This window comes from Mesoplodon bidens, assembly GCF_964165515.1.
Source record: "Mesoplodon bidens genome assembly, chromosome: X".
Taxonomy (NCBI): domain Eukaryota; kingdom Metazoa; phylum Chordata; class Mammalia; order Artiodactyla; family Ziphiidae; genus Mesoplodon; species Mesoplodon bidens.
In genome coordinates, this window is record NC_138163.1 from 85,590,504 (window position 1) to 85,606,612 (window position 16,109).

Here is a 16,109-nt window from a genome sequence, read left to right on the forward strand (position 1 = left end):
GAAAGTACCCTGAATTCTGTAAAAGTGGATATCAATGGGCAGGCTATGACATTTTCCAAGAATGAATCTCTAGCTAGAAAACATTCTGAAAAACTGCTTAGGGTGGCAACCTATAAGAAATATTGTCTTCCATCTTGGTCAACTGGTCTCAAGTCAAAGTTTGAGGGCCAAACTGACAGGTTAAAGAATCTTAAGATAATTATAGGATCTACCTCACAGAGTTGTTGTAACTTTACCTAAGAGACTACATGTAAGGTGCTTAGCACACAGTAAATTCTGTACATCAATATATGATGCCTCTTACTCTTTCTTGGTAGTTGCTAAACCCCACATTGCTCCACGTCATTCCCTTTATCTCAAGCAGCTGGATTTCTCTCTGAAAAAGGTAACTGATGAAACAGGGAGATCAGCTCAGTGCTCTGTGACCACCTAGAGGGGTAGGATAGGGATGGTGGGAGGGAGGGGATATGGGGATATATGTATACATAGAGCTGATTCACTTTGTTATACAGCAGAAACTAACACAACATTGTAAAGCAACTATACTCCAACAAAGATGTTATAAAAGAAAAAAAAGAAACGTATAGCGTTTCCACAGGGATTTAAATCAATTAGGAGAGAGAATCTAATTAGAAGTTTCCCCAGACATCAGTCTAGTACAGTAGTGGAGCCCCAAGGATTTTAAAGGGCCCTGAGAAGAGGTAATGTAGGCCTGAGAATGTGGCTCCAATAAACCCTCCTTCTTTCAAAGCAGTGCTCTATTCCGTATCTTCATTTGGGACTCTGCATCAGATTTTGTTTGAAGAAAAGATTCCATTGCCAAGAAAATGTTTGAAAGCCCCAGATCTTGGCTATTTCTTCCTTTCCCATTGAAACAAATCCCTATTATAAAGATGAACAGACTGAAGGCCAAAGCTAAGTCTTGCCCAAGGTCACACAGCTAGATAGTAGCAAAGCAGGAACTAGAACCAGGTATCCTGACTTTTAGGGTAGTACTCTTTCAATTTTATCAGGTAGGGTAGCATGTTAGTGGGGAGAAGGGTCAGCTGGAAATGAGTGGGGAAGAATTAGGACAAGGATAAGAGACAGGGAACAGAGCCAGTTCTTGGCAGTCATGGAGTGAGAGATTAGTAGGGGTGCATCCAAGTGTAAGTGTACACGAATAAGTGTAGGCCAAATTCTCTCAGGCAAGAAGGTTTCTTGGTCTTTCCTCCCACGCCCGCATTCTCCTCCCAGTCCCAATTCTGAGTCATAGGAATTGCCAGGGAATAGAATATTGAATTTTATCTTTCAAGGTTTATGTTGGACTGTTTAGTCTAATGGTTTTTAGTTCATGGAGGAGTAAACGTAATTAATAATAGAATGATATGCAATTCTGCATATGCTTGCCAAAGCACAGGACCTGGCAGAAACTATTTCCAAGTCTCCTCTCTCTGACTACTGAGCCACAAGAAAGAGGTTCACTGTCCAGATGCCATCCTGGGTGAGGGGCACAAGGTCATTACCAAAAACCTGCTCATGTGAAATTGCAGAGCCTGGAAATGGTTTCGCATATGAGGCTTTTCTACTGGAAAAAGTAACTATGTGAATTTAGAGCATACATGCTTTTACAATTACATTTAAACTGACATTAAAAACAAATGTGAAACAGTCCAAGCCGAACAGGTCAGCATGACCTGGAAAGCAAACGAGAGGAAAAAAAAAAAAAAAAAGAGAGAGAAAAACGAAAAAGAAAAAAAGGCCCAATGTTAACAGCATTAGTCCTGTCAGTCTGTTGTAAATAAGAAAATACCACTGGTGTATTAACGGCTTTATTAAAGGAAAATTCACTAGCAGAAATATGCAACATTCAAACAAATAGAAAGCAGTTAAAAAATAAACCCCATTAGCCTTTCAATCCACATTAGGGAACCTCCTGTTGGCCTGGAGATTAAAATTCTGCCCCAAGGAGGGGGAGACTCCCTTCCCTCCTTGAAGTCCTTCCTTGGCTTTTCTCCAGAATGTTGCTGAGTCAGGGGAAGGAGAAAGAAGTGTCTGTGTGTGTGTGTGTGTGTGTGTGTGTGTGTGTGTGTGTGTGTAGATAGAGAGAGGAGAAGGAAGAGGGTGGAAAATGCAGGTCCCAGGCAAAGCTGGAAGAGTGCTTCTGACCCTCATACCTGTCTGCCCCTGGCCTCAAAGACTGCACACCCACCAGAAGGAAACTAGTTTCGATATGGAGGCTCTGAGGAAGAGTCAGAGCATAGCAAGATATTACAAACTCTAAGGAACTCTCCTCTTACATCAATGAAAATGTTGAGGCTGGCTTGGGAGAAAAACAAGGCTTCATACTTGCTAGAGAAGCAAGTGTATGGTGTGAGTGAACAGTGTGGGGCACTAAAGCTAGAAGAGGTAAAGTCTTATCTACTTTCCTCCATCATCTTAACTTTAATAGAAAACAAGAGAGTAGGCACCGGTTCTTGGATTTTGCCTTCCTCCTGCTTTATGAAAAGTTCAAGTGTGTGTGTGTTCCTAAAAGCAGAGTCACATTAACTTTGGGAATAGGGAGAAAATAAATGTCTGACTGTAGTCTCCTGGTCTGTTTGAAGAGAGAGGCTGGCTGGCTTCTTGGGGGTGTTTCTCCAGGAAAATCAGAAATCTGGTCTTTGTTTACTGAACTTCTGTGGATCAGCTACTACCTTCAGCTCAATGATGGAGCCTGAGGTTAAGATCTAGTTCCTTGGCAGTGGTCCAGCAAAATGGAGGTAAGAGGAAGCTCATGAATTGCCTAATAACCAAGTGAAAATGCCACAGGAGCCTCAGATAGGCACAGTGGCTTCTTGTTCAAGGTAGCACTTTGAGTCCTATTAGCAAAGCTTCTTCCCAGCAGCAGCACACTGTGGAAAGCAAGTAACTGAGCCAGAGCTTCACTGCATCCACTTGAGTCAGTGCCTGATGCTATCATATACAATCAAAAACAATCAAAGGGCACTCTGTTAATGCCAAGTCATATTACAGAAAACAACAATCATGATGCTCATGACTACATGAATTGGTAACTCTATTATTTAGTCCTCACAATGTCCCTGTGAGGTAGGGAAACACCATCAGTCCCACTGGGAGGAGTCATGCACTAAGAGAGTAGCCCCCAGTCCCAACATTAGAGTATCTGTTGAAGAGCAAAGGCTTAAGCCCCTAAGCTTCAGATTCCAGGTGTTTCCAGCTATCCACTAGAGCCCTCTAGAACCCTCAGTCTGAATGAGGCAGGTCAGCCTTTCTTCAGTGTCTGGTCATTTTCAGATGCTTGCAGTATCCAACCTGGATATTTTCCTAATATGAAACAGTGACACTGGTGAACATAGCAACTTAACAATGGGCTAGCACCTAGCAGGCCCAATAATCAGATACTTGAGTCAGATCCTCTGACATAGGAGGCAGCATGCAAAGTTGGGGAGAATGAGTGACTGCCATTTTGGACTGGGGGTTTCCTTGTCTCATTTCCTACCTACTTGTAAGACAGAAGTGAGACTGGGAAATGGAAAATTCTTTACTTGGAGTTTTGCGGGTTTTTTCCCCTTTCTTTTCTACTTTATTGACGAATAAACTAAAGAGCTTATATATGTGTTTGTTATGTGCCTCTTGCTACGTAGTGGGCAAGAATTAAGTGGGGGTGGTGGTTGGGCAGAGAGGATGTGGAGGAAGGGAAGGGACGTGAAATTTAAAGGTCTCATTATAGCCACTCAGAGGCCAATAAAGACTCCTTATTCAGTTTTCTGAATTTCTCGTAGCTGCCAAACAATCCCATAATATTACAAACCTTATTACTCAGCTTGGAGATGGGAATGCTTTGAAATTAATGTCTGTGTGCCTAACAGCTCACTAATCAAAGCTTCCATGCCTCATTTTCCACCCTGGTGAGAGTCCTCAGTCTCTTCCAGTTTCATTGTGGCCAGCATGATACACCACACTGTGCAGGCCCAGGCTGGTGACCTTCTGTCTTGGTCAAGATCCAGATTTTCTTTTTAGTTTCAAATGTCAGTCCAAGTTTTCTGCAGGTGATTTCTTCAGGATTGGTGCTTACATTGTTTTAAGTGCTGACTGCTAGAAGTCTGAAATGTCCCTCAACAATCAATTTTCACTTCAGCTACATAACCACTGGTCCAATGGGGTATTAAACAGGAGAAAGAAATACATTTCTATGCCTGGGTTAAGAGATCTAAAGAGTGTAGCAAGAATTAAATGGACTGAAGAGAATGGAACTTGATTCCAAAAGAGGTGATCTAGAGTAGTGATGCCATTTGCAATTTACTTCCTAGATATCTGTTGCCATGGAAATATTATCAATAATAGATAATTTGAAGGCTCTACTGGTTTCTGGGTGGTTGTGTATTTCCCCCTTAGTTCTACTTCATACAAACATGATCCCAAAGGATGTACAAAAGTCTCTAAAAAAGCATCTTTCTCAGGTAAATTGTCTATGTATAAGTTCAGGACAATAGGAAAATATTCTAAACACTTTTGTTAATCTTAAGGAATACATTCTCCAATTTGTAACTATAAGTGGCACTTTTCTTAAATCAAAAGTAAAATGTTTTCAAACAAACCGTTATGTTATCAGTTCATATGAAATTTTTTTCTGAATTTTTATATTTGGAAAATACTTGCCTTTGTATATATGACCTATTGTGGGCTGTGTACTCTTAACTTTCTGCATACTACCTTCAAAAAACATTGCCTGTGACATCATTTTACTCTCTCAAAAGCACCTGAGGGAATCTGGAGCACTCACAGCGAAAGTAAACAGCAATAAAATCTTTCTGCTACTATTACACTTTAAAAACTCAAGGATTTTAAGTGGAGATTTTATAAGTTAGATACTTATTCAAGAACCAGATATGTGGTATCATCAAGTTTGATGATCAGAGAAAATTATTTACCTCTACCATAGTTCTCTAAAAAGAAACATTCAGAGACAGACTACAGCATATATGTGCTGTACCAGATAATTTGGTTTGGAGGAAATAAGAGATACGGTCTCTCATCTCTCCATATACAAGTTCACTTGAGAACTACAATTAGAGAGAAGTATACCTTTTTCTCTCCAATGTCACCAAATATGTATGTAACCCATTGGAGGATGGCAATATTGACTCTGGAGGACAGATTGCAAGGGTTAATTCAGGGGAAGTTCAGACAACAGAGAACCAAGGAACCAGTACCATAATCCACACACCTATAGCAGAGAGAACGGGCTCCATTAGTGACTGGGAGCACACAGACCAATTTTCATCCAAAAAGGGAGGTACAGTGAAATTTATTGTGTGCCTACTATGTACCAGATTCTTTAAAAATTTGCCACCATTCTGTAAGGAAAATTTTATTATTCTCATAGTGTAGTTGGAAAACTGAGTTGGGGAAACTGAGGCTCAGAGCGATCTAATGATTTATCCAAGGTCATCAAGGCAGTAAGTGCCAGAGCCAGGACTAGAAACAAGGCTTGTATGTATCCTAGCCCACCAAGCTATTTTCACTATACACAGGACCTCTTAAAACACAAAACCAAAAGAAAAAAAAAAAGCAAAACAAAACCAGAAACTGTAAGTGCTGAGCAACATGTTGTACAGGTTGGTGTCAAAATTTATAGGGCAATTCTGCTCCTCTGTGCATGCCTCAGTTGCTGATGTGTAGGAGCACTCAAGTATCTAAGAAATTTGTGTGGGGAGTAGCACTTCTTAGAATTTAGACTTACTGCTTATATCTCCAACCTAGAGACTTTTTGGGCTCTAATCTACAGAGTCCAAGTAGAAGGGAGGAAATTCCATTAACTGAGTTCCACATTGTTGATTCTTTATGGTACTCTGCTGCTTGCTGAACAGGGTTTAGAGGGGATTCAATCATTGGGTGGGCAGTTGGACACAAATTCTTCAAATCTGTAATTTCTAGGCCTCCTACATGAGCAACGAGGGTATGTGGTAGCACCATGATGAGGTTCTGGGTGGATGTTGGAATGCTAGTCAGAGAGTACACAAAAGGACTGTTATACTTTAGGGTAGAATGTCTAGATAGCCAAAATATTTACTGATCACTTTGCATGATGCTAGAAGTCATTATATTTCTCAGAAATTATGTATCTAGCATGCTCCTTGGGTCAGGAATATGTACCTGTGGCCATTAGATAACTTGGGCCTGAATTATATCCTATCCTTTGTGTATGACAATACTTTAGTGGTTTTAGTAGTCTCTGGTGCATACACTTGAAATGTGGTGAAGATGGTCTGCTCTTGGTCATGAAGTAATTCTTAATTGATTCTCCTGGTGAGCAATATACATGTAGGTATACACATCTATAAAATGGATGACTTGGGCTAGGGGTATAGTCTGCTTATAGGATAGAGTATTTTTCTATAACCAAGTTTTCCAAAGTACATTCCAGAAAACAGTGGTTTTATAGGATATTAACAGGTGCTATGTGAAAACAGCTTTCTGTGCTTGAGTTAAATTTGGGAGTCCTGAATTACCAAGCTCCTCAGGTTACTTTATTGCAATACTTGACAAGGTCTGTGATATGCTAACATGCACTGTAAATCTTCCTGATCAAGACCATAAAATGCAAGTTTTCCTAACTTATTTAACCATAAAAAATAATTTTTCATGTATCATGTCACAGAACTATTTTTCTCAGAACCTATACTGAGAAGCACTGGCCTAGATCAAGGCAGCAGACTTGTATAAGGGTAGGACTTATGCACATGGTCAGCACTTACAGGTATCAATCCAAGCAGAGGCAAGTAACCCCAGGAACCATGGCTATAATCCTAGGTGTTTAACAAAACTGATGCTAGAAATTTATTTCTCTCTCTCTACCTAGCATACTATCTCTTTTTTATAAAATTTAAGCCCTCATCTATACAACATTCATGCCGTTGCTAATTCTCTTAAAAAACAAACATTCAAATAAACAAAATGGTATGTGAACATGTCTATACCGTGTCATAGCTCTTCAACTGCATGAAGTTCAAATCTTTTAGCATAATAACCAAGTACATTTTCAGTGTGGTTTCATCTTGCCTTCCCCCTTCCTCCAGATCTGGCCATATTAAACTACTTGTGCTATTCCTCAAAACCTCAATGAATTTTTAAAATGTCTTTCTGCCTTTATTCAAACTGTGCCCTTTGCCTTGAATGTCCTTTCCCTCTACCTCACTAAACTTCTTCCCAGCTTCTTCATTTCCTATTTAGCCTTTAAAGTTAAGGTGTATTAGTTATCAAGGTCTGTCTCCCCTTGTTTAAATTTCTGAAGGCAGGGATTGTATCTCATTCATCTATGTTCCCCCAAAATGCCTACCACAGAAACTGGCACATAGTTGGCACTCAATTAATATGTGTTAAAGGGATAAATAGATGAGTGAATGGATGGAAAAATGAAAGGGCTAGCTAGTTGGCTGCTTGGAAAGATGAATGGATAGTTTGATGGATGAATAAATGTTGTGAAACTTGTCCGCTGAAGAACCAAGCCATGAAATGGTAGTTCAGCATTGGAATTACTCTCTTGCATCCAGGGCATGTGATCCAGAAGTAACAATGGTGGGCTGCTCGTGAGCATGGGGAATGATGAAAGAGCTGACGTCAAGGCTCTCTTCAACACTGGAAATGACAAGGACGTTCATAGTGTCCATGACAACATCAGACCAGGCCATCCTCTCAACTAGAGAATCATGGAGGTTGTTAAAGCCTGCAGATCTGTTAACAGTTTTGAGTCTCACATGTGGAATTCAGCCTCCTAGTAAGAACGAGACTTCTCAAATATGCTAGAGTAACCTCTGAAGAAAATGCTGCACCCCTCAGATTCTCACATGCTCTGGGGCTCCATGTTTCTTCTCCTCTTCTGGGGTTTGGCCATTACCTGAAATTCCTAAAAGGCCTACCATCTTCCATGGTTCAGGAGAGGAGGGAGTAGGCAGGGGCCAAAGCCATTTATTAAAGGTTGAGAACTGAAAAGTTGCATAACACAGAAAGAAATAATGTTTAGAGAGGAATAGGAGAGAAAATGAGAAGGAAGGAAGGGTCAGGGAAGAATATGGCGGGTAAAGGTAATTCTTTCTTTCTTATTCCATCTTGGAAACTGGGAGTATATCCTTGAGAAGTGCAGAGAAAAGTAAGAAATGGCTGTGTATTTATTCTAATTATGAGCTGTGAAAAAGCAGCAGTTAATTCATCAGGGAGAATGTGCTTCTTTGGGCATTTATATTTTTTAAAATTTTCTTAAACAAAAAGTAGGCAAGGAGGTTAGATTACTGAAGCAGTTAGCAGCATGTGGTTTTTCAAAAGCAGCCAGAAATGAACCATGTTCAAAGAAAGGCCAATCCTTGTTGTAGATGGGCAGTTGAAAGCCTGGAGGTAGGCTTTAAGGAAGCCACTCCGAGAATCCAACCACCTCCAGGATCCTTTCAGAAACACCAAGAGCTGCTAAGATAACAAGAATCAACAGGTAGATAGGCTTAGAAGCAAAAAGGAAAAGGGTATGTGTTTTAAGTATCTCTGAGCTGAGGAGATTCCATCACCAAACACAGAGGGAACACTAAAGAGAAAGCCAAATTAGAGACCTTGAGGCATCAAGACCAAGCAGCCATCAGCTGCAGAGTGCCAGGTTCTCTAAGATATAAAGACAGTCCTTCTGCCCTCTACTCTATCAATAACCTATCCATACAGTCTAGACACATGCTATATCTTATTTAGGTGTGACTTGAGGTAGCTAAAATTATTATGCAAGTCAATGCACTCAAGTCTAGACTAATCTATACCTCTGGAACAGTGAATAGACAATCCAAAAAAGGGCTGATACATCTACAATCCTTTCTCTGTGACTTTAGACATAGAATCACAAAATGGTAAGGCCTAAAAGGTCCTTGGTGAAGCCCACTACCTCATTTTTATGATGAGAAATATGAGCCTCAGATGGGAGAAGGGACTTGACCAAAGCTACATTCTTAGTTGCCGTTTTGGAAGATATTATACAATTTTGAATTGAGTGGTGGGAAAAATAAAACAAAATTATCCAAAATCTCCTTCAAGGTGATCAAAATGTTGATGCTAAACCCACATCTTGTGAAAAAGGATGTCTATTACTAATGTATTCAGAAGGATCACTGTATTGATACTTGCTTTCTTTTTTCCATTGTTTGAGTAAAGGTATAGTATACACTGAATTTGCAAGTTAACAGTAAACTGGGAAGTGTCTGCAGCAGGGAAGCAAGGAATGTGAAGATAAGTTTAGCAAAATGGAAAGGTTTGTTTCTTAGACAATGGTGTCTAAGAGGGTAAACATTTGGGTTTTTACTGACGTGGTACTTGAACATAATATATGATTCCCTTAATTACTAGAATCGTCTTCCAAGTAGGATCTTGATGGTACTTTTGTTTTGAGATAATTTCTGGTGATGTTCTGCCTGTTGGAGCTATTATATATTATAGGGTATGCTAAGTAACTCAGGGTTAAAGCCAACTGGGAAGTGCTGTGTACAGCCTTACCAGCTAAATTACCAGTGACCTTACTATTATAATAAGTCCTCACATTTGTCTAGCACTTTGTCATTTACCAAGCATGTTCACATTCATCATGTCATCTGACCCCATCATAGCTCTGTAAGAATGGTATGTCTAAATTACAGATGAAGAAATTGAAGCTTAGAAGGGGCACAGTGAATAATGGAGCTGGGCCTTTAACCTAGGTCTGCCTGACTGCAAAAGCAAGATCATTTACAGGACATCAAGAATCCTTGTATTTTTTGGACATTTCTTGAAGTTTGCCTGCCTGAAGCTCTATTGCCTAGCATGGTACCTTGTACATAGCAGACACTCAGTAAATGTAAAAAGGGAACTGAAACCAAAGCCAGCCGCAGCACTTCTCAGCTTCTTCTCATTGTATTGACCAAGCCCATTCAAATTTGAACACTTTAATAAAGCAATCTGAAAACTTACTTTACCACTCTCTTCAAGAAATTAATTTACAGATTTATGTCAGACTGCTATATGGAATAGTGAAATTGTTATACACAAACTTCTTTTCAAAAGAGATTCACTGTAACCATGTCACAGTCTGCTTTATAACAGAGGATGTTAGCTGATACATGAAACTAATTTTACGATTTGGGCCCAAATGTTATGAGGACTTTTGTTACCATTAAACTTTACCTGTGTCAAAGCGGGCTTGCAATTCATATCAGCAGATGGAAAACTAAGGGGTTGTCTACCTGGGAGCCCCCATATCTTATACATAATTCACAGAGGGCTAAATAATTGAGAGTCGAAAATATCAGAACCCTCACCATGGGGTGACCCCCCACCATGAATGTTGTGACAACATTCATATGGAGAACACTTCATATTGTCAACCCTTTTGTCAACTTTCCTGGCTATTTTTCTGCACTCTCCCTCCACACCAAGTCCTGTTTCTTCCTCCCCACTGTAGACCACAATTATAGGATTTTTCTGTAGTAAGCCAAGCAAAGAAGAACAAAGTTGACTTTTCTGATATTATTTGAATCTTATTTGATGTGGTTGCCTGGAAAACCACTCGCAGAGCATCTGCCTGCAATGTCTAGGAGTACTAGACACTACTTGAGAGGCTGTCTCAAGCTGAATCTGCGTCAATTCATTTTTAGTACTTTGGTCTGTTTAAAGACTATCACTAGCCTGTGAGGAGGAGAGGACACAGTTACCCACATGAAGACCCACACATGGTTAGAAAACAACCATGTTGGTTTCTGTAAATATGCACATAGGCAGACAAGGTATTAAGCACCTTGCAGAAAGCCAATGATAAACAAGTACTCTAAATCAGCCTTGAGAAGGGGAGGGGAGAGGGCAGAATTATAGGCACTTGGGTTTTCCAGGCTGATAATAAGTAATCAGGTATGAGGCTACAGTTTCAGGTGTTCAGAAACAGGTTTGCCTTTCTTCAAATTTCCAAATCAAAGTAGACTAATAAGCTAGCTTTTCTCATGAAAGGTGCATGTTTTTGGAAGCAGCAGACAGTAGAGAGGACCCTGGCACTGAGTAGATATAAACATGAAGAAATGAGGAATTTGAAGGGGGAAAATGTAAGTGTCAGCCAAACCTTTCTGTAATGGTGACAACAATCATGGTAGACACAGAATAAAGGACAGAGAGCATTATGATGGGGTATTACCCTTGAAAGAGCTGTATCTTCGTTCTGTCAAGTTACTCTGCTACTAAAAAAAATGCTTTTGGAAATGGTCAATAGATTTGCAAACAAAAGGAAATGATTAAAAAGCCTGCTCATCCCTGGGAGATGTGGGATAGGAAATTGGCTCTGCTTGGCAGCCTAGTCATAGGCTCCAAAGAAAAGCAGCTTCTCATTCCAGGTGGCCAGCTCCACAACACAGGCAGCAGCTAACTGAGGGATATTCCTGGGTTTTCAGGGCCAGCCTGTGCCTGGGTCATCCTGCACCTGTGACTGTTCTGGATTCCTTAGTTCTCTCATCCTAGCCACCACTTAACAACATAAGGTCAGTACCATTATGTCCCCTGGAGAACCCTTCATAGTCAAGTCCACACTCACTCACCCTCTGATGGGCCCTGATCCCTGCTTCACACCTCCTGCTCCTATGCTGAGCCCCAGAGTGCGGTGTGGTATGGTTAAAGATAAAGAAAAGCACCAGCTGGCTGATGGCCACATTGGATATGAAGGGGTCAGCCTGTATCTAGAGCATGGCTGGCCTCCATGGAAGCATCAAAGAGGAAAATCTGGTTTAAAGAGAGAATAAGAGAATGAGGAAGGGAAAGGAAGAAGGAGAAAGAGGAAGAAAAATATTGTACCTCCCAGAGTCATCCCTGCTTCATAGCATTTCCGGAGGCGACAAGATGGACAATTTTTCCTTCGGAATTTATCGATGGTGCAATCATTTCTGCTGGCACACAGGTACTTCTGTTTTCCTGGGAGAACAAATATAAGAGTAGACAGTCCTGTTAATATGCTGCCAGAGTCTCTTTGGAAAGTATTTCTAGGCAGAAAAGGTGTGAAGATATACCCTGCCCAATGAGAGAAGTGGATAGAGAATGGTCTCATATGATTTGATCACAAAGACTCTAACTATTAAACAAGGATGGCTTAATTCAATGCTATATTGTTTGGTTTTCATAGGTGTTTTTCAAAGGGATGAACAATTCAGGTCCTGCTGATACCTCCTTTACTAGGATTACATACTGACTTTTTAAATAAGATGCTCTTTACTAAAAGTCAATAATGTCCATGAGAAAATATGGTGGGAATTGTTACTCCTTTAGCATGGCATAGCAGAGACTTGGGCTCAGGCAATGTTCCCTCCTCCTGCCTTCTGTAATCATCATAGGATCATACTTGAGCTAATAACATGCTTATTTTTCATAATACAATTAAGGCTTCTATAAAAGAGAACTCCATGTGATTTTTAATTGTTTTTAAAATATTAGTGATCATACCTTCAATCCTGTAGGTTATAAAAATCAAACAGATAAAGCCCACTCTTTGCAAAGTAAACACAGAAAATGAAAGGAAGTCCTTTGAAGCTAGCAGAAGAAAAACAATCAGTGTCATGCACATGTGAAGTTGTGAGAGATACACAGAAATATACACACACAAACACACCACACACATTCTCAGACTCAGAAATCCTTAGGATTATAGCTGTTCAAAGAAAAACACGCAGGTCCGCTCAGAAACACATATTTCACTCAATACTTTGTCTCCTTGCTCCTTGCACAGGCCTGGCACACAGTAGGCCTTCAATAAACTGACTGAATGAATACTCAAGTGGAACAGAGAGATCCAGAGGCACATAGGGTCACCAGCAGAAATAGACAGCGGTACATACCCTGCTGCTCTGAAACATGCAGAACTTACACTTATGGCCCTGCCCCCAGACTGAGCCTGTGCATTCCTTCATCGCACCCCTTTTTTTCTCCAAGTCCTTGGTATTTTTTTCTCTCATTTACTTCTGTGCTTTACTTTATGGGATAGACCGAGATTTTAAGGAGGCTTCTTTTGGCAGAATAAGAATGTTTGTAGTAGAGAAAAGGAATAAAAATTGAAGAACAATTGCTATTTGATATCGGGGAAAAGCCCACAAATTAGCTGTAGCTCAGCTGTCCTCTCTCTTCACTCAGTCTAAAATTTACATTACAGTCACATCTATTGTAGTAGGTTATTTTTTGTAGGAGATTCACTGTAACCAGGTTAGCAAAATTTTATTTTCCTTCCTCTACCCCTTTCTTTTTCCTTCCCTCCCCCCCTCTTTCTCTTCCCTTTGTCAAAGGACTCTGAAATTCTGGGCTTGAAGGAACTATTAAAAATCACCCCAGGACAACACTTTCATTCCAAGGATGAGTTCTGGGGAGGTGACTTGCCTGAAGAACACTGAATTGGAGGCACTTTAAGGAAGAAAAACTACCATTTAATAGGCACTTACTATGAACAAGGCCTGTGTGAGGGGGTTTACATATGCTATTTAAATAAATCGCCTTGGCAATCCTTTGAGGTAGGTACTGTCATCACTTTCACTCAGCAATGAAAAAACTAAGGCCTCTAGGCCAATACCCTTTCGACCATACTGCAGGATTTTATTTGTAGAAATAGAACACATAATTTGCTGACAGCTTCTTTCTGCTGCAAACTGAGGACTGTAATATGTTCACAGAACGGATGGTGCTTTGATGATTGCCATATAGCCTTTGGGTGTCAACTCCTAGAAGGCAGGCCCTGTACCCAATTCCAGTGGGTTCATTTCCAGTGCTGTGGTATTCTAGACCTGGGACACCCCCACAGTTTCAGTGTTGCTGCAATCCTCAAGACTACAGGCAGACCTCAGACATATTGCGGGTGTGGTTCCAGACTACTGCAATAAAGTGAATACGCCAGTAAAGGGAGTCACATGAATTTTTGGTTTCCCAGTGCATATAAAGGTTACATTTACACTCTACTATATAATACCTATTTATTTATGTATTTTAAATAACATATAATAACATAAAGTAATAATAAATAAAAACCTAATATAAAACATAATAATGTAAAATAAAACTCCATCCCATTTGATTAGCTTACAAAAGTTAATAAGAATCTTGTACAAATTAAGTATAACAGGGATTACTATATACCCCATTATACAGCTGAAGAAAATGATGCTCATTAAAATGACATTGACCTGCATGGCACCACACAGTTTATTTGTTCCATATCATAGTCCATAAGGCTATGAATTTTACATATTGGAATGAATTTTAAACACTGGTCACACCACCCCTACTTCTCCATAAAAAGCTTGAATCCCCTCTATAGCATCCCTGCCCCACCTTTTCTTGAATTGCAGCCCACTTCATTTCTGGACTCTGTTATGAGGCTCTTACTTCCAGGAAACTCAGTGTCTGTCTCTTTGTAGCTTTGACCCATTGGTAATAATATATAATAATGATGTATTATTAAAAATAGATAACCTTTGATCTGTAAAGGACTTTAAAAGCCTTCTAATAAAATGTCCCAAAGTAGTGCTTGACTCCTCAGTTATGAAAATGGCCTCAAGGTATTGAAATGACACGCCCCAAATCACAGGAAATTGGTAGAGCCAGCACAAGATCTAGTAAATGCATCCAGTGGAGACATGTTGTGGGTGGGTGTAGTCTTAAGACTGAGCACTCTGAGGATGTTAAGTATTTTTGTTTATTGTCTAGCAAGTGTATGGCCTTCTCAGTTGACAAAAGAACTGTGTAAATGGGATCTGGGCCTGCTCCAAGATGGTCCTAGAAGGTCCTCTGTTCCCATGCTGTAGCCAAGGTGACTGACTAATTAACATAGAGAACACAAACTACAACCCATCTTCTTCTCCTCCTCAGATTCTACAAACATTACACCTGGCTCTTTGACACTGTTGACCTCCAACAGCAAAATTTTATCAACAACCTATAATCAGTCTCACAAAAAAATGTCATTGTGAAAACTCTGGCAAAATATAAAAACCCCTCTCACATGCTGAAGGAAGTAAGTCCAAACTCTAGAACTACAAACAGATCACACATTTAAATACTTGATAACTCTCTTATTAGAACAGCTCAAACCCTTTATTCCTGTGAATGGTCACATAATGAGCTGATATGAGGTCCTCATATGGTCCTCAACAGCCATGCCAGCTGGCTCTGAAATTCTTGACTGCCTGATAGGGTTCTGCATTTTTCTTCATGGGTCCTATTCTTCCATCATAAACCTTAAGTCTGATTCAAAGCTCCAGCAGAAACAAAGGTCACAGAACAGGCTTCAGATATTTTCTCCAGAGACTCCCCATTTCTGTTGTTTTCTGTCAGCCCCATTGGTGCTGCCATGCAGTATGAGCTGAGGTCAATGTCTGATTAGGTTTCTTTCAATTTGTTCATTGTGAAAAATCCTATATGGAGCTGAGGAGGTAAAGTAGGGGAGTTATCCACCATCTGTGGCACCACATCATGCAAATGAGAAGAGGGTCAAGTCATCGTCTTTATTATGAACCTATAAAGAAGAGTGAAGAAGTAGGACTTCTCATGCTTCATAAATAGAGTGTTAGTTCAGGGCCTATATAAACAAACCTAAAAACAAAACAAAACAAAACTCCTTTATTGAGGTATGTAAAAGAAGACCGGAATTAAATGGAAAGATGTACAGTGTTCCTGGAAGGGAAGATGCAAGACTGCAAGGATGCCAGTCTTTTCCCCAGTTAAGTCTCTAAATTTAAATCAACCCAAACAAAATTTTGGCAACATTATCGCAAAGTTTATCTAAAGGAATAAAATGTGTGATATTGCCAAGATATTTTTGAAAAAGAAGAGTAATGAGACTTTTCCTACTAGACATTTAAAGTATTATAATGCCATAATAATTACAACAGTTTGGTATTGACTCAGCATAGACCTATCAGTGCAAGAGACCAGAAAAGCCAAAAACAGACTCTGCACATGTAATATGTCATTCTAAATCAGTAAAGAAAGGATGATTTATTCATTAAATGGTGTCAGAACAACTCATTATTCATTTGGAAAAGATAATAAAGTTAAATTACTAGTTGAAACCAAAATAAATTCCAGATGGATTAAATATGTCAATGAAAAAGCAA

At 39.8% G+C, this 16,109-nt stretch overlaps 1 protein-coding gene across 1 annotated transcript in view; it reads right to left on the minus strand.

The window, feature by feature from the left end:
• Window positions 1-16,109, minus strand: part of AR (androgen receptor) — a 184,689-nt gene that overhangs the window by 28,117 nt on the left and 140,463 nt on the right. Inside the window, exon 3 of the mRNA XM_081222444.1 lies at window positions 11,815-11,931. Within this exon, the coding sequence (XP_081078570.1) occupies window positions 11,815-11,931 (117 nt within the window). The remainder of the gene's footprint in view (window positions 1-11,814; window positions 11,932-16,109) is intronic.